The sequence below is a fragment of the Punica granatum genome, chromosome 1 (assembly GCF_007655135.1).
Source record: "Punica granatum isolate Tunisia-2019 chromosome 1, ASM765513v2, whole genome shotgun sequence".
NCBI lineage: Eukaryota > Viridiplantae > Streptophyta > Magnoliopsida > Myrtales > Lythraceae > Punica > Punica granatum.
In genome coordinates, this window is record NC_045127.1 from 825,200 (window position 1) to 842,937 (window position 17,738).

The following is a 17,738-nucleotide window of genomic DNA, read 5'->3' on the forward strand; positions in this document are numbered from 1 at the left end:
AAAAACATGATCCCATCATTACCTGATCTTACGAATTTCCAGGCTCATATCCTATTAATATTCATACATCTCCAAATAATCTTAGTAATACAAATATATATATATATATATATATATTTGTGAGGAATTGGAAAAGATTTTTCTCATTCCTTCCCTCACTTCCATAATTTATTTGCATGTACAGAAACTTGGGTTACATAGGAAGGGATTTTCGAGCTACGGATGGCTGAGAAATCTTTCCGATACAATAAACAATATGGACCAGTTTTGGTGTAGAAGAAACTTGAGGGGCCAAACGACCCGTTTTTCTTGATCTTGGGCTTATCAATGGGCCTAGGGCGGTCTTGATGGTGGGGCATCCTGCAGCTTATCTCCGCTGCATTTGGGCTTTGATTTGAAAACTGGCCCAAACGAATGAAATTACATATTTATAACTCGACTTGCCTAAGAGATAAAGAAATTCTCCTAGTGTTTTTTTTTTCCCTTGAGAAATTAATTCTTCGTTCTCTTTTAATAAGAGAATTACGATATGATAACTACCTTATAAGGCTTACATTCTTCGGTGCATGATATGTCATTAGATTATTTTTTTTAATTTGTATATTCATTGTTATCAATGATTATTAACACATCAGAATGACCTTTTTGTGATAAAAAAAAAAAAGAGAGTGAACGGCATCTTTTAAGAAAGACTCCATATGTGGAAGACAAGTAAGCTTTTAAGTTGAGACACAGCCTTAATAAACATACACAAATTTATATCAAAAAAGTAAAATATTATAAATAATTACGGCATGAAATTATTCTTAAAACCTAGCCGATCTCACCCTAAGAGCCGGTATTCGCAAGTTTGGCCAGATCGATAGCGAGTGAAGTTCCACTCTGGTTCTGAATTTTTATTCATGTATCCTAATAAATCTAATCCTTGTCGGTTTGAAAATCACCTGCCAAATATATTCCCATCCCAAACTAGGAAAGCTTTCCACCCTTTCTTTTCCCCTACCCTTCACGCTTCGGTACTTGCAAGCAGGCTGGCAGGCAGAAGGCAATCTTGTGAACCTGAGAGGGGCATTTTAGGCAACACGATATGCAGAGTATCCCGCCACCTCTACAGTATTAAAGACGGAGCACGCTCCACACTTCCTCCCTCGAGCATGTACGGAACTCCCTAGCAACTCCAACCCGCTCCGGTAAGCGATTCGAATTCCCAGCTAATCGCGCCCAAGCCGATCCCTATTCATGCGAACTTTCATCGCCTTAGCGATCAACTCCGTCTCAAGATTTGATCGTGATCAATCAATTTGTGATCGAAAGAAGCGCCTGCCTTTATGTGTTCAATTCCGTTCCTTTTTTTTTGGGCGTGGGTGAGTGTTTCTGCGTTCGGTTTGATGTGTCACTGCCACTGGTAGCAGAAAGAATCGATTTTGAGATTTTTGGTGGTTTTCTGGGCTGTGATCGGACGAGGATTTCCGATTTTCTGCAGGTAAAAAGCCCTCTTGTCGCCTCTGCCTGCTTGAAACGAGCAAGAAGGTGTTTTTAACTTACGTTTATACTGTCCTGTTTTATTAAATCATATTATTACTGTCATGTTGGGGCAGCGTGAAGCGTTTCGGGAATGCCGAAGAGAAGAAGAGCTCACTCCTCGATGGATTCCCCTCCGACTCCGTATTCTCGGCCTCCCCGATCCGATGGGCAGCCCATGCTGAGTGAGATGAATGTGAGAGAATGGGAAGAAGCGGTCTGCCCAATATGTATGGAACACCCTCACAACGCGGTGCTCTTGCGGTGTCCGTCCCAGGAGAAGGGCTGCCGCCCTTACATCTGTAACACTGGCGCCCGCCACTCGGATTGCCTCCGACAGTTCTATGGGGTTGCATTCCCGTCTATCTCCGTACCTGTGCATCGACAGGCCCCTGGAACCTCGGGAGGAACCGACAGCCATAAGTCATGTAAAGGGTTCGCGGTCAAGTGCCCGTTTTGCAGAGGGCATATCCAGGGGTGGGAAGTGATAGAGCCCGCCCGGAAGTACATGAACTTGAAACCGAGGAGCTGCTCCTCCAAGGCATGCGAGTTCTCAGGAACCTATGCCGAGTTAAGGAAACATGTCAGGTCCGAGCACCCTTCCGTAAGGCCCAGGGAGGTGGATCCATCGAGCCAGCAAACGTGGAAGACATTGGAGCAGGAGAGGGAGTGGTCGGATTTGCTAGGCTTTCTCGAACCACTGGAAGGAGGAGAAGCTGTTGATGAACATGAACAGGGAGTGATACGAGCAGACTTTCCAGCCTTGAGCGAGTCCAGTCCCCTCGGGCAGTCGGGGCTTCTGAGACAGTTATTAGCCAGGACGTACAGCAGAATGGCTCGTGATTCTCCTCTCCAGATGGATGTGCAAGGATCTGTAGGCACGACGACTGAAGTAGAGGTTCGGGGTGACCTGAGGAGTTCAACAATTGCAAGTACAGCCTCTGTTAGACATAATGCCGAGGAGAGCAGCTCAGCTTCAATGCCTAACCGCCGCCGCTCATCAAGAAACTGCATCTGTCCTCATTGTCGGTCTCGGATCGGGGATCACTGATACTTAATGGCAGACGGCAACTGTGGGGTACAGTGTCAAAGGTCTGCTCAACTGGACACACTGCAGCTTCGTTATATATGAATTGTTGGTGGTTGGTGGCAAGTATTATAAGGTCAATAGTCCAATTCCTTTTTCCTAATTCCTATTATCTGGTCCGTACCTTTTGAAAACGACCGACTAGACAATATAATTCTTTTGATTAATGTTCCGTGTTCCGAAAAGGTCAACATTTCTGTTCTTCTTCTTTTTAACAAAAATTTGTGATTCTTTTTTATATGCGAATGGTTTTTTTTTTTTTTGGGGTGAATGGAGGGTCTTGGTTTTTTTACAAGTCGAGGCATGAAGTGTGGCCTGATTTTGGTATGGTTTGGATTGGATGCTCTTGTAATTGTATGGATCATTGAATTCATTCATGTCATGAAAGAGTGGGAGCAGCGATTGATAGATATATACGAATCAATTGTTGGCCCATGGGCTGATTCAAGGATTAATACGGGCCGAGACGACCCCGATATATAAATGGGCCAAGCCGGGATGGGCTCCAAATCTCATCTATATACATACAACATGTAGTCTGCGACTGCAACAATAAACTAAGATATATTGACACGCAAAAAGATAAATATATCATCCTCCAGTCTGAAAAGGCTTATGGCAGGAATATCAAAGTCTCCCATCTCCTCAGAAGGCCCTGCTCAACACCTTAATAACCCATAACGTTACCTTCTCCTCCAAGATACTCAAAGCGAAGGTGTCTCCGATGGCCAGCCCATTGCCCGGGTAAATTTCGACCGCCCAGCTGATAAATCGGTCCGGTGATTCTCCCGCCCACCAAGTACCTTGACGGGCCACTCCCTCCCCTGTGGACCTCTGATCATTGTCCTATTCTTGTTGTAAAATTCTCACTTGGGCCTACACGGACTAGAGCCCATCTGCAACTTAAAAACTTAAACTTTTGAGTTGCAAATGGGCTCCAATCCGTGTAGGCCCAAGTGTGAATTTTACATGATATCAGAGCGGGTTACGCTTTCGTGCACACGTGTGGGCTCACATCACGCTAAGTCTAGTTTCGAGGTAGGCAAAGTACGCCTTATCTTAGTCCGGCCCAAGTGTGGCCTTATTATCAATTATCCCCCCACCTTTTGCCCGAGATGTAAGAAAAAGTCCACCTCGTGGTTAAGTCCCGAGCACAGAAGTCCAGTCCCGACTCGTAGTCAGTTCTTGAGGGCGGGTGTTCAAGTCCACGTGGCACGTGTAGGTGAAGTGTCAAAGCCACACGTTGCCACGTGAGGGCGGGTGTTGAGAGGTAAGTCTCACATTAAAAATATAAAAAGAATTTCACAAGTTTATAAGAGATTGTGTACCACAACCTATCAGCTCGAGTTTTTGGGTTGGAGATGGGCTCAATCGCTTATAAACCCAGTAGGAAATGCTGCTCTCATAATATCAAAATCCATAGCCTTGCCTCTCTAACAAATGCTGCTGGTAGGTTCTGCATGATAAAATGCAAAACATCTGCAAAGTTACTAGTGTTCATATACATTATTATTATGACATCAAAGCATATGAAAATCAATCATATATATGCACCGATGCAGCATTATCACTTTTCAACTCGTTGCTCCAAAGTATTATATTGTGACTTTACTGGTAGATCAATCTTTTCCAACAGAAATGAGGAAATAATTAGTACTGAAGAGAGGAACTTACGATGAAAGTATCGTGTCGTGACTTTCCTAGCAGATCAATCTTTCCCAACAGAAATAGGAAAAATAACTAGAATTGAAGAGAGGAACTTACGATGAAACGCATCTCATAACAGGCCGGGGACTTGACAAAAGATGGCGCTTCTTGGACTTTGAAGGACGATTATTAGCAGCCGCCTTCCCTTTTGCTTTTCCTTTCCCCATCCAAACTTTCTGATCATTATCAACTATTTCAATCGTATCTTCTTCATCATCGCCCTCGATTTTCACCGCCAGGCAATTTGCATCTTGCCATGAATGAATTGATTAATTATATATATCAAAGCTCCCTCCTTAAAATAAGGAGGAGAGGAATTATCAGCAAATAATAGGATTTTGCAATTCACGATCAGACAACATAGCAACATAATAATGATAATATCAATTAATGTGTAAGTAATTGATTGGTCAAATGTTTTCGTTGCTTGACTTAGTCAATTTGATTTTTTGACTCCTTAATTTGATGCTTTAAATTTAGCAGTTGCTTGGCATGGTAAATGGCCAATTAATTGTGCTTTACTATTGGACATTATATAAAAGGGAGAGTGATTTGTGTACTTTTAGTGTGTGAGAAAGTCTATTATGCGATTCAATATATTTTCTATATATATTTTTTTATATGGGTTGGGTTCTAGTGAAGGAGTATCATGTTTGCAGCCACGATTTCTCCTCATGGGCATTGTATCCCAGGATTGGGAAATTCCTTTGAAGTCGCACTGCGATTTTGCAGGGAATTAGCTATCCTCAAGAAAATTTCCGAAAAACGTCTTGATCTTTTTTTTTTTGGTGTACTTTTCGTTAAATTATATATTTTTATTTTGGTGTATCGTACTTGTTGTACTTGAAATCTCATAATATCAAAATTATTTTTGCATCAAATTTGTTCTCTTTATTTAGCTACTATTCTCTAGATCTCGAAATATCCACAACAACTCACCCCGCTGATCTCTCGGAACCGGTGGAGAAGTAGAGGCAGAGCAACATGTCTTCTTCTTGCAGCAATTCGGGCCATAGGCAGCAAGTTAGAGCGTCTCCTTGCTCGTGAGCTTGAAAAGCAAGAAATCCGCCGCTTCCAACTTCACATCTCTGACGATTCGATCCCACCCTCGTGTGAAGTAACATCCGTGTTCATTCCTCTCAGTGAAGTTCTTGACAGAAGCAGGTGGCACTTTCTGTGAACAAACATTACTTACAGCCAAGTTGGTAAGCTTGGAAACGTCAAACAGCAATTCCTTACATGTACCCACCAAGGATCAGAGAGAGAAGGAGAGAGAAGAGCATAGGAGCTTGTTGGTGAAATCACGGAGCAAAACCTTGAAGAAGGAAGGCCTGTGTTTGTTTGGCTTCTTCGTCATTTTGAGCTTAGCTGATCAGGTGAAGAGTGTAAATCCCACGCACCAGAGCAGAGGGAGACACACGGAGAGAGTCAGAGGAGTAAATATATGTATATGTGTGTGTATATATATATATATATATGTATATATGTGGCTTTTTGGAAAAACAGGACTAATTGAATTTATTGTATTTGGTTTGCCTTGTCTTAAAAATTGCAGTTTTATGTGTGGAAACATCTGATTAAACTCTTTCTTTAACTCAATCTCAGAGTTGGAGAAAGGAGAGGAGGGATAAATTTGGAAATAGTAGAACTGAAAAACTAGGTTTGATGGCAAGTTTCTATTTTCTCTTGCTCATACGGTTGACTTGTATTAATCAACTTCAATCTGAAATTATTATGGATCCTCTTAATAATTAAGTTGAATCTTGGGCTTTATTTTTGAACGCTTTTCAAGCAATGAACTGTAAAATATTAAGATGCAAGTCCATGCAACATACAAAGCCCGCATATTCTGGTCCTAATTGGCATGGTGATCATAGATTGCGTGCTCTATGTTCCCATGTCGTAATTTATCTCTGCTCAAGACAAAATCAAGCATCTTCATATTAAACCCACGGACACTACTCCTCTGCATTATGTAAGGGTCTTTAGGATCCATAAATTTCTAGAGATTTACGGTTGTCACATTCATATAAACAAGTATTTAATTTCCTTTTATTTTTTTAATTTTATAATTTAACATGAAATTAGAATTGAAATGAAATCTTTAAGACAATGATCAATTTCTCTCTCTGTGTGACATTACAACAAGCGTCGCAGGTTTGCATCCTCTTCCTTTGAACGGGGAGAAAGAGTGCTTTCTTTGGTGGTTCTACATCGTTACTTAGTGATGGAAGAACACAAATACCGAAGTGTATATTCATTGGAAGAACATGTCTCTGCTAGATCTTGGTGCATTCTCGTAATGGCCTTCTGCCAGGATTTCAAAGCAGGGAGAAGGGTTTTTGAGTTCTGCTGAATTGAGTGACCGTGGCTTTTGCACATTTCCTGTCACGTCATGACCGTATTTAATAAGAAGATCTAATAGAGTGAAAAAGGTCACGTAGATTAGATCCAAGGGAAGGGAATACCTGACACCACTGAAGCATGAACTCGAGATGCGGACAACTCTCTACAAGATCAGCGAAAGCCTCTATTAATCTCTGCAAGTATCTGAAAGGAATTGCTGATGCAACACCCGGTATGTCCGCAGGAGGAACAGCAAATATGCATTTCTTAATATAAGAGTCCTCATTCAACCGCAGACTGAGGATTAGAGCTCTCTTCAGTTGACCCTCATTAATTGCCACATCAACTGTCTGTAACAAGCAAAGACTGAGATTCAGCCAGATTCGGAAAAGAATAAGCTCCTCCAGAAGAACAGATTTGAATGCGAAAGGTTTGAGAATCAAGTACCTCTGGTGTAACATCTATATCGAGATCAGTGGGATCAAAGATGAAAGAATCATCAGTTGAATAAACTAGAACACCCTCGGTGGTTGCAGCTGCGAAGCTTCTTCCAGTGGGGGCGATTCTCAGGCATTTTGTTCGAACGATGGGCCGACCTCCGTTCGGCATGGATCCAGGTAAACCATAGCCCATGTTCCCACGTGTCTGCTTATCGACACCTTCCTCTGTGTCGCTGTTATCATCATCGATCAGATCCATAGGCCCAGCCTCTGTCATCTTCTTCGAGTTGAGGAAATCGAGAACTCCATCTAAAGAGAGATTGTGGGTTATCTGGAAACGACGCAGCAGTACCTGTTTATTACAAATCAAATCCGTCAAACAGAAGCGGTAAGTTAAATGATGGAATACTACAAGCTGAAACTGAATCCAAGAATGCCGTAGCATCCAATAATTGCTTGAAAAAGCTTACCTGATCAGCAACGTCATACAAGCAAATATATTTGCTGCTTCCCCCAGCAAGAATGTAACTGCCATCGGCAGAATAACACAAAGTTGTAAAGCATTTTCCAGAACTCGAGTTAGCAGCTGATCTGCGATCAGTCATTAGACGGCCCCCAGCAATGTCCCTACGGCCCTCAATGGTGTACATCAACAACCCATCAATCGGGTCCCAGAAATGGATCTGCCCATCTAAGGTACTTGAAGCCAATTGCTTTCCATCGGGACGATAAACAACAGTAAGAACATCATGAGTGTGAGGAAAAGTCTCGACAGCTCCTTTCCCATCGAAAACATCCCACAGCTTGACAGTCTTGTCCCATGAAGATGAAGCTAAGATTGCCTAAAAAGGTACAAGGAGAACGAACTTCACACCCCATGTGATACAACAACGCAATTCTAGACTATCATTTAAAGAGGAACTGAATAACAAAGGATTCCTTAAAGGTAGAGTCAACAATAGATGCAGTATGCACTCACATTCGTTGGAGAAAACATTAACCCATGAACTGGACCTTCATGACCACTAAGGATGTCCAATAAACGGCCAGTCTTCATGGACCACACAAACACCTCAAATGAATCCAGGGTTCCTGCACAGATCACTTCACCACTCTGATCTGCAGCCAGAGAAACAAACTGCCTAGCAGAAGGGGTGGTAAATGTCCTGAAATTTCGATAACGGAACAAATCCCAGGCACGAACAGTCCCATCGAGAGATGCACTCAGAAGGCAGTTGTTGTTAGCCATGAAATGAAGAGCTGTGACAGCATTTGTGTGCTCAGAGAACGTCACAAAGCAGAAGCCAGAAGATAACGTCCACACCTATAACACGTGAATCAGTTTTAATATTCTAATATTAAGCTGAATGTACAATGTAATCCTCTGAATGAGTTTTATCTAAGAAGCTTAATATTCTCCTTTTAAATCATCTCTGGCAAGTCTAAGAGCACCCGGTAGCCGAGATTTTAGCTTCATAAGACAACTTTAGCTTTAAAGTGCATTATTGGGCGACATTTGGGCATCAATCAATCTCATAATACCAACAATCAATTTAACCCCCACATATTGAAATTAACAGATAGAGACGAACTCTAAGATGCAGATGGAGCAGAAACCGCATATTAAGGAGTGAAAATATTCTTCGACAAACAAAAATAAAAATTTGTTGCGTGGGATACTTGGAGGCATTACTTACCTTTACTTTGTTGTCGTCCGCTCCAGTAGCCAAGAGCTGTGAATCAGGTGAATATGCGAGGCAGTTCACATCAAAGTAATGCCCCTGCTGCTTCAGTATATAGCTCTCGGACCTCCACTCCCACACAAGTAATTGCCCAAGCCTCGCACACCCAAAACTCAACCAATTCCCCAGCCCATTAAACCCCGCAGTTGTGATCTTCTCCTTTGAAATTGACAGCAAGTGAATGCATACGAAATCAGGCATCTGATACAACCCAAACACTCCATTTGAGAACCCAACAACCATGAGCTCAACTCCCCGATGATAATCGCACGCGGTCAACTTTGCTGGAGCTTGATTAAACCCATCCTTCCTTAGTAATTCCCACTTCCCTTTGCTCACATATTCCCCATCTACGCCCAGATTACCATCTTTCCCAGCAAAATCTTTTCTTTTCCTTGCATTACCATCCGAAACCAAGCCCTCATCGTCCCTCTCAGGAGTACAGGGTGAAGGCGGATTGGATAATTCTCCTTCCTTATTACCTTCGTTGTATCCCCAGCTCAATATGTAACAGTCACGTGTAATCGTATAGACCCTATCTATCCTATTTGTCTTCTTATCCACGCCGAAAAAACAACCAACAACTGAATCTCTGTGACCTAAAAACAGAAACGGCTTGAAGTGAACACCTTTCAATTTCTTCACATAGAACAACCTGGCAGCCAAATCTTTAGCTCCGACGATTATATAATTCGAATCGGGGCTCCATTCTATCGACGTAACATTATCGTTACAATCGGCAAACGTCCTAATCAGTTCGAAGGGGAAAAACTCCTTCCTAAAACCAGGAGACCGCCAGATTTGGACCAATTTACCGGTTCCGACAGCAATGAACTTTCCGTCGGGAGAGAACTCAGCAGCGTGTACGGGACCCTTGAAGGTGATGCGGTGGAGCACGGCTCGGCGGGGGAGGTTGATGAAGAGGCAGCGGTTGTTGTCGTCGATGGCGAGGAGGAATACGCCGTCTGGGGAGGCGGCTACTCGGCGGATGTTCGACGACGCTTGGACAGGGAGGGTGACGGTTTGCGACTTGAGGAGATCCGTGACAGTGATCCGGTTGCCCACAGGCGAAACGATCTGGGTGTTGTTGACGATGATGGCGTTGCCGCCCCGGTAGGGCGCTCCGAGGAGGTTTTGGAACCGGAAGTTCATAATGCCGCAGTAAAGTGAGAGACTCGTTTGGGTTTAAGAAGGGTTTCCAAAAAAACAAAAAAGAAAAAGAAAAAGAAAAAGGGAAGGGTTTCTGAATTGGGCTTGAGCTTTGAGCTGGGCCAATTTATTGGGCTTCGAAAATAGACACTTCCGGTCTTTAACTTTTCACCTTTTTGTCATTCTAATTATAAAACTTTTTATATTGTCATTTTCATCCTTAACTATGCTTCCTTTTTTTTTTTTTGCCATTTTTTTCATTTACTACGTCATTAAAATATTACAGACTTTAACCGTAACTGGACCGAATTGCAATCTAAGAATCTCTATTTCTTTATATCGTTCGGTATCAGTCCATGAGTTACAACCTCTTTGATTAGGAACTTGAGTTTAGACTCGTTGGATATTTAACTGAGCTTATAGGATATTTAATAAATATCTTGTTATTTGTACGAGGTACCACCCTAGGTTAAGATCGCCGGCAATCTCTACACACTCCTGCATCCTCGGTCGGGGTGGTGGCTGGTGATGAGGCCCCCACCTGCCCTTAAACGTCGCTATTCTTCACGACAAAGTACCAAATGATAAGACAATCTCAGCATAAAGAGAAACCCAAAACCGCCAGTACGAGATTCTTTTATTTATTCCATAAAGAATACCCAAAATGCTACAGAAAAATAAAAATTTCGCTAACCCATCCAACCCAATACTTAACTACATAACAAAAAGAGATAATAAGAGGCAGATAACACCATTTAATTTTCTAAGACAGTCAACAACAATAGCTATACCAATATAACCTCACCACCCCCTTTCACATCATACTTTCACATATACTTCGAACTCGGTTTTATTGATTCCATGACTTCCCGTTATTCCACTCTCCAGGTTTCTCTAGCTTTTAGTTAGAACTCCAAAAAGACCTCGACCTGCAAAACTATGATCGTGACCCGTCAAGCCCAAGCCTTGCAGAGATCCAACTGCACACTTCATTCATCTCTCTCGGAACCGTAAAATGGCCAAGCCTGCAAGTCCAATATTTCATGAAACAATTCTCAGATACGAGTCATGCATTATAATCATAGCTCTTGGATAATATAATGGCAAATCCATTCCATACCCTTCATAGGATTTGAATGCGACAGTTCGAAACCCAGCCAAAACTAAGTAGCGGGATGACTTCTCACCATAGTTGTAGGGGACCACATCATCACCTGTAATGGTAATCGACACAGAAAACAGAGATCTAATGAGCCCTCTCAATTTAATTATAAGGCATCTCAAGATTTCTCCTTCTCGCATTTGTCTGTAACAAGAAAGAGGAACCGAACAGCTTATATCTCGGTAAGTCTGACAGGAAGCTGTTCTTGGTAAAGCTAAAGGGAAGCACAGCTGCAGATGCTTTTTTCACATAACCAAGCTCATGCATAAGCTCAAATCGCTCTTCTCATAAGCAGATTAGTTTAAGGTCATTAAATTAATAGAAAGCAGGACACCATTTTATCTAAGGCAAATAAAAATATGGAGCATGCTTGAAGGGAATCTTAATACTATATACATGCGAGCATAAAAATCTTAACAAGGCAAGTGCGGGGAATTTAATACTCACTGTTTCCATGACAAAGCAAAATGGGCAAAGAAGCAGCGCGCCGTATAGCTTCGTTTGATCTCTCAATCTTGTTCCGCAAAACCCTGTACATGTTTCTGTATATATTAAGTTCAATACAATTTGTGTACAGAAGGCAAAAGGACAGTAGAGTAGCTACGGCGAAAACAAATGCTCTGTAGAGATCACCTTGCACCGGGGAGCCAACCACTTAGACCAACCACTGCCCTCAGGTTTACTGTGTAAGGATTTCCATTTGCATATTTACCGAGAGCAAAACAAGTTGCAGAGTAGATAGCTGTCGCAGCACCCATGCTGAAGCCTCCAATCCCAAGTTTAACTGTAAAATCATCAGACTGTATTCAGTGAATGAAAATACACACTAAGGAGGCCAGATCAAGAATATTTATTCTAGGCATATATTTGGGTTTCTACAATACCATCAGCTGGTTCAGTTGATAAGAGGTTTGCAACATGGGCTGCTGAAGCATCTAAGCCTTCCCAATCATCAGTCCCTTCTTCCGAAATTTCTCCAACATCGAACCCTGGAACAATATGTAGCATGAGACACGATATATGATCAAAACACTGACCTTGATGACAGTACAGAAACAGGGAATGGGAAGAATGAACAGTCTTTACATGCAGAGCACCGGAATCCACCAAGTAATGCCACAGGACGAGTGGGAGCAGTAGGGCATATCCACTTGATCTGCATCCACAAATTTGCAACAAAACATATAAAGTGCAGTACAGAGAACAAACAAAGATGGACAAAACAAATTTATGTTTATGATCAAACATGAAGATATAGAATTTCCATATGCGTGCTTACATTTGGAAGAGAAAGGGATTCCAAGAGCTGAGATGCACTGCCAACAAAAATGGTGCAAAAATATAATGAAGCACGTCAGTCTTATTTTTATAAATTATAAATATATGCTACAGAAGGAAGGAAAATGAAGAACAGAGAGAAAAAGAAACATGCAGACTACGATGTTGAGAATGATTCTCTGAGAAGTGAGACTCTCTCTAAAGCAAAACTAAAAAAAGGAATATATTCGACCTTCACAAGACTTCCAGTGTTAAGAAATTACACAGCTGTGGGAAGTAATCTTCTGCAGCGTACACCTACCTAAAAGTTAGAATTCGAGCAATCTCTTGGTCTCTTCATTTTTAAAAACGAACTTCCCAGAGATTGTTCATCTGTATCCTTTAGATTGCAGTTTTGGTTTAATTGCTATCTCAGGAGAGAACCAAGTGAACTAGTGGTCCCTCATTCATCAGCATGGCATATGCTGTTCTTGGAAATTAGGCTTATAGCTTCAAATAAGACAAGACAGAGGGAACAAATAAATTCTTTTTCAAAGAGGTTTCTGCCTTTTTCCCTTTTGAAATAAAATTCTAGTCGGTAAATTAAAGAGGCTCGAAATCGTGAACCTCACATCATATGGACCACATTAGCATACAAAGTTGCAGAACATGCCAAAAATATTTTGACATTCTTCGGCATCATCTCTCTTTCTTTCTCTATGTGAACAAAAAGTTCACCATACCAATACAGTTTCCAAGATCAAAATAACAAAAAGTAGATATTTACTTTTGTAACCGAGAGCGAGTAATCCTAGAATAGCTAATGACAAATCGATGAACAAACAGAAAAGGCAGCAAAGTATCGACCAGGGGCAGATCACAGGTGCCAATAAACTAGGTTAAGAAACACGCTCAACAAATCTCTAAATCGAACATTTTTTGACAAGGAATGACAGATGCAAATGTTCCTTTTACATAGTTTCTCAGAGAGACTGGGTCATATATAGCAACAGTAATATTTCTTCGCCTTTTGGTTGTATCTCGAACCAAAACAATTGAACGAAAAACGGCCTTAGCAAAAGGAAAAGGGAAAAGGTACCTTGAACCATTGTCACCAAGGCCGTGAAGCCAAACAATGGTGGCCTGATGTTTTCCTTTTGGCCTCACCACGTGTGTCCTGCCAAACTCGAAGTTCCTAGTGGCAGTTCTGCTACCTGAAATTGGTGAAAGAGCATAAGTCCCACTTATAGTAGCCCCCAACTTCAACTACAAAGAACATAAATCTTGATGATAAGAAGAAATTGAAAATCCCGAATCTTTCTCGTCTCAGTAGCCACTGCTAACTAATGTGGAAGCTTCTGCGCTTCTTCTTTCCCACATTTCCTTCAATCATGGGACTTGTGAGAGCAAAGAGGATCACCAGAATAGCAAATGCAGATCGAATAAAAGAAGGGACAAAAGAGGAAAGGAAGTAGAGCAGACGCGAGGGGACTTCTTCGAGCAAACATCGAAACCATGAAGTGGGAAGCAGAAGCAGTAGAATGAATGAATGCTTTGCTTGAGTAAGAGAAAACAAACCAGAGCTGGTACCATGCTGCTGATGATGATAGCTCATCCTTGTGTCCGGGGGTTTAGTGGAACTTTGAGAAAGCGCAGCAAAAAGCACTCTTGAGACAATGTCTGATGAAATAAGAGACTGCAATGAACAAACCAAAGCATGGAGCTCTTTATTTATACCCAAACGGGGAAATGTGGAAATGGAATAGGGAAAGAAAAAAGAAAAAAGAAAAAAGGAAATTATCTAAATATGCATCACTTTGCAGAATGTGTCACATAGTATCTGCAACAGCTCAGCTACACATTGCAGCTCAAACAGCCTAGACGATTAAAAGGGGGGGAAAAAAAAGCATCCATCGAAAGCAAAAAATAAAAGACAAAAAGAGGGGGGAAAAATGAAAAAAGAAGGATATCTTTTGAGGAAGAGAGAATCAAAGGCCACCCCCCACACCTTAAGCGAGCCAGCTTCTTAGATTTGCAAGACAAGACAGGGAATCTATGCTTCTGAGGAAATATAATTATAACCGAAAATCAAAAGAGAAAAGAAAAGAAAAGAAAATCCCAACAACAACGAAGAACTCAAGAATATTACTCCAAATGAGAAAAAGGGAATAAACCCAAATTCGCAAAAGGGGCAAAAAAAAAAATATCTGTTTTACCTAATCATTAGTTTATGAATTTTTTGGGAGGGTTGATTGAAAGATACCCATTAGCGAGAAGCTGAAGCTCAAGCCTCCGAAGCAAAAGCTACCAGCTTCCAGAACAGAACCCTACTGGAGTGGACTGGCCAGAGAAGAAACAACGAAACAACCGAAAACCAAATATTTACAACTTTTCCGAGACCCAACAATTTCTTGAATCTTGCCCGAGGTTTTGTGTTCTTCGCATGTTCGATAATTCCATTCCTTTTTGTTTTTGTTTTTTTTTTTTTTTTTCACTTTTGTTGTATTATATATTTTTATTACAGTAAAAACATCGTCTTTGAGTTACCAACCTGAATATTTTATTTCTCCTCGGCGCTTGATGAGACGGAGGAAGGAAAAGCATTTGAACTTTTTTAACTCTTTTTTTGTTATTTTTCTATGATTTCTTCCCTTGTTTTTTTTGTTCCCTCAACTCTTTTGCATTCTTTCGCCCAAAAAAATAATAATAATCAAGACAAAAACAGTAATGTAGTACTTCACTTGTTTTAGTTATTTATTATTACTTGTGGGAATTTCAAGAAAAAATATAAAGAGGTGGTGGTGCGTTTGGTTAAAGAGTTAAAATAATTTTAATTTTGATCGTGAAAAAAGGATAAATAATTGTGTAATGTGTTGAGTGAAAGTTAAAGTTAAAATTTTTATGATTTTAACTGTGAAATCAAAACAGGATCAAAATTTGTCCAAATCTCTCTTTTAAAAAAAAAATATATATATATATATATATTTTGGTTCGAGTCCAAATCTCTCTTTATAAAATCACATTAATAGTCCAAAGCACATTACATTCATCCCCTATGGGCCTCCCACGATATACTGGTTACTTTCTTTCGGTCGGTCCTCAGTAAAGCCTTTTATATTTGCCCCCTCAGCGTGTTCACACCTACAAAAATTCTAAATATGAACATCGATCATATATATATATATATATATATCTAAACTTGCTCAAATCCATAGCTTGGTCGAGCCGACTTCGTAAAAACATGGTACTGTTGTGTTGCACCTGATGATACGGATGTGATGGTGGAAGGTTAATGGAAGCATCATCATCTTCATTGGCTAAACTAAACCTCTTCTAGTTTTAGTTCTGCCCTCTAATATCATATTGCAATATTAGTCAATGTAATAAATAGGGAATTTATCCCTGCTTTCTTGGGGAAAGTCAAGGTCACACTTTTCTGTTAGTCAACCCATCTTTACCCCACAGGTAGAGGGGCATCGAATGCCAATTAAGAAAGCTCGCATTTTTTAAATACTGAAACTTTGGCCTTATTTAACATTTCATACGACATATGCTGTTGCCACTAGCTATTTCTATTAGAAAGAAGAATTTATGTTCCATTTAGTTCGTGGTGTGAGTAATTAGGTTAGTATTTCCTGAAATACGCTTTGTTGCTACATGCCATATTAAGAGCAGATCAAAAACTGAGAATTATAAGCCACATCAATCACGACCGTCGTTATTGACAATGCAAATCGATCATCAGTCGAAATTAAAGCAGTTAGTCACATCTAGCTACTGTAGTGCAATGCCGATAATAAGATCGTGCTAGCGTCGACAATTGCTTTGTCATCCCCACGATTTAGATTTGTGGATGCAAGAGGTGGGAGCTTTTAAACTGGAGAATATGGGATTTTTTTCGCATGTCGCTGTCTTTGTTTGCTAGAGAATGTCAATAAATGACATGATGGGGTGGGATTAAGAAGTCAACCGTGCATGTAGGGGTAGGGAAAATTTTTTGGTTTTATTGCTCCGAGAATGTGAATAATTTTTTGCAATTAAGTTGACACCTTCACCAATAAAGGTTGGGTTATTGCATGGAGGAATCTCCGATGTTGAGAATATGATGTAGTGACAAAATAAATATTGTGAATCCCTCATTATTGGGTGTTGGCCAGAGAGCACAAATAACCGAGCCCAAAAAGTCTGATAAGACCTCTGCCAAATTATATCAAATTCTCAATTTGAACATTAGGGATCTACCATGTGAGTGAAAATTACATCGACCAATTCGTCGTGTTTTTCCGCTGCCTAGCCCCTCATTCAGTCCTTCCTTAATCACGTGGTGCAAAAGCATCAAATTTAGGCAATCAAATCTTTTTACTGCCTAGCCCCCCCCCCCCCCCCCCCCCCCCCCCCCTCATGGCTCACGGTCTTTATCAGTCCTTTCCTCAAATCACATGTTGCACAAGCATCAACTTGAGAATTCAAAGCAATCTCGAAAGTCTAGTGAGATTCACATGAGATCGAGACGCACAGAAGCCATGTGCAGAAGGCATGGTTTTCCAAGTATGGCAGCGGGCCTGGTTCTCTCTCATGATAAAAAAAAAAAAAAAGCACAATCGTCATGGGGGGGAATCAATTCCGTCTCGATTCTCTTCACGTTTCTATCGCCCAATTTGATCACATTTCCCTGCCCCCATTTTGGTTCCCGCGTGGATAAAGATCCCCCCAACCCATCCCGGGCAACTAACGTGTCTATTTTTACCGATAACCCGAACCCGATATATTTAAAAAAAAAAAAAAACCTCCCATGAAGCATTACAATTAGACGAACCAGAATGCATCAGAAACATCGGATAATATATATAATGCCGAGAATAATATATTGTTCCATAGATCCCAAGCCCACCTCTCTCTATCAGAAAAGGACTTAAACGATGGGCGTTTCTTTCAGGCAAAAAAGGCCTCGCTTTACACTAAGACCCACACCCACTAGCAAAATCGCACTGTAGCACAACAGATGATTATAGCCTCCGGCGAAAGTGAGAGTACATCACACGTTATACTAATCACACGAAATTTCAATCACGCAAAATGTAGTTTTCATTCTTTCTTTCCAAGAAAATGAGGAAAAGAAGACAAGGAATCATATCTTTGATGCAAAACATGCGAAAGGAGTAAAGTACGGTTGTTTTCAGATAGGGGAGAGAGAGAGGGCTGGACCTTAAAGCTTCGTTTGAGAGTAAGATGCTGGTTAGATAAGCGTTTATTTTATTAAATTTTAAACATAAACAGTGTTTGATGAATTCTTTTAAAATCATGATTTCATTTATTTTTGCAGTTGG

General features: G+C 40.9%; 3 protein-coding genes across 7 annotated transcripts; 1 reads left to right on the top strand and 2 right to left on the bottom strand.

The window, feature by feature from the left end:
• Positions 1 to 939: 939 nt before the first annotated feature.
• On the top strand, positions 940 to 2,846 carry LOC116210019. Of its 2 annotated transcripts, none has more exons than XM_031543845.1 (2): positions 940 to 1,483; positions 1,599 to 2,846. In XM_031543845.1, exon 2 carries the CDS (start codon positions 1,616 to 1,618, stop codon positions 2,570 to 2,572), a length of 957 nt encoding a protein of 318 aa, XP_031399705.1. In that variant the 5' UTR covers positions 940 to 1,483; positions 1,599 to 1,615; the 3' UTR covers positions 2,573 to 2,846. The 2 variants fall into 2 exon arrangements, with proteins under 2 accessions (XP_031399705.1, XP_031399777.1); XM_031543917.1 differs by having other exon boundaries at positions 940 to 1,190.
• A 3,507-nt stretch (positions 2,847 to 6,353) lies between these two features.
• LOC116209936 (periodic tryptophan protein 2) lies at positions 6,354 to 10,019 on the bottom strand. Its single transcript, XM_031543731.1, has 6 exons — positions 8,799 to 10,019; positions 8,081 to 8,425; positions 7,572 to 7,943; positions 7,109 to 7,453; positions 6,784 to 7,011; positions 6,354 to 6,700 (listed from the first exon to the last, which is right to left on the bottom strand). The coding sequence occupies exons 1-6, from the start codon at positions 9,993 to 9,995 to the stop codon at positions 6,533 to 6,535; spliced, it is 2,655 nt and encodes an 884-aa protein (XP_031399591.1). The 5' UTR covers positions 9,996 to 10,019; the 3' UTR covers positions 6,354 to 6,532.
• A 574-nt stretch (positions 10,020 to 10,593) lies between these two features.
• LOC116210168 (acyl-protein thioesterase 1-like) lies at positions 10,594 to 14,872 on the bottom strand. Of its 4 annotated transcripts, none has more exons than XM_031544172.1 (10): positions 14,675 to 14,872; positions 13,990 to 14,107; positions 13,511 to 13,625; positions 12,434 to 12,470; positions 12,241 to 12,310; positions 12,039 to 12,143; positions 11,788 to 11,938; positions 11,602 to 11,684; positions 11,113 to 11,206; positions 10,594 to 11,017 (listed from the first exon to the last, which is right to left on the bottom strand). In XM_031544172.1, exons 2-10 carry the CDS (start codon positions 14,024 to 14,026, stop codon positions 10,930 to 10,932), a joined length of 780 nt encoding a protein of 259 aa, XP_031400032.1. In that variant the 5' UTR covers positions 14,027 to 14,107; positions 14,675 to 14,872; the 3' UTR covers positions 10,594 to 10,929. The 4 variants fall into 4 exon arrangements, with proteins under 4 accessions (XP_031400032.1, XP_031399965.1, XP_031399888.1 ...); XM_031544105.1 differs by having other exon boundaries at positions 14,002 to 14,091; positions 14,675 to 14,868; XM_031544028.1 differs by having other exon boundaries at positions 13,990 to 14,091; positions 14,675 to 14,867.
• Positions 14,873 to 17,738: the final 2,866 nt, after the last annotated feature.

What these genes read in the sequence shown, in the direction of transcription:
- LOC116210019 (XM_031543845.1), top strand. Translation starts at nt 1,616, where the DNA reads ATGCCGAAGAGAAGAAGAGCTCACTCCTCGATGGATTCCCCTCCGACT.
- LOC116209936 (XM_031543731.1), bottom strand. Translation starts at nt 9,995, where the DNA reads ATGAACTTCCGGTTCCAAAACCTCCTCGGAGCGCCCTACCGGGGCGGC. An exon ending in CGGACGACAACAAAGTAAAG is followed by an intron (nt 8,426 to 8,798) that starts GTAAGTAATGCC and finishes CACGTGTTATAG; the next exon opens with GTGTGGACGTTATCTTCTGG. An exon ending in ATATAGATGTTACACCAGAG is followed by an intron (nt 7,012 to 7,108) that starts GTACTTGATTCT and finishes TGCTTGTTACAG; the next exon opens with ACAGTTGATGTGGCAATTAA.
- LOC116210168 (XM_031544028.1), bottom strand. An exon ending in CTTGGTGACAATGGTTCAAG is followed by an intron (nt 12,471 to 13,510) that starts GTACCTTTTCCC and finishes TTTTGTTGGCAG; the next exon opens with TGCATCTCAGCTCTTGGAAT. An exon ending in GCATTCAAATCCTATGAAGG is followed by an intron (nt 11,018 to 11,112) that starts GTATGGAATGGA and finishes TTGGACTTGCAG; the next exon opens with GCTTGGCCATTTTACGGTTC.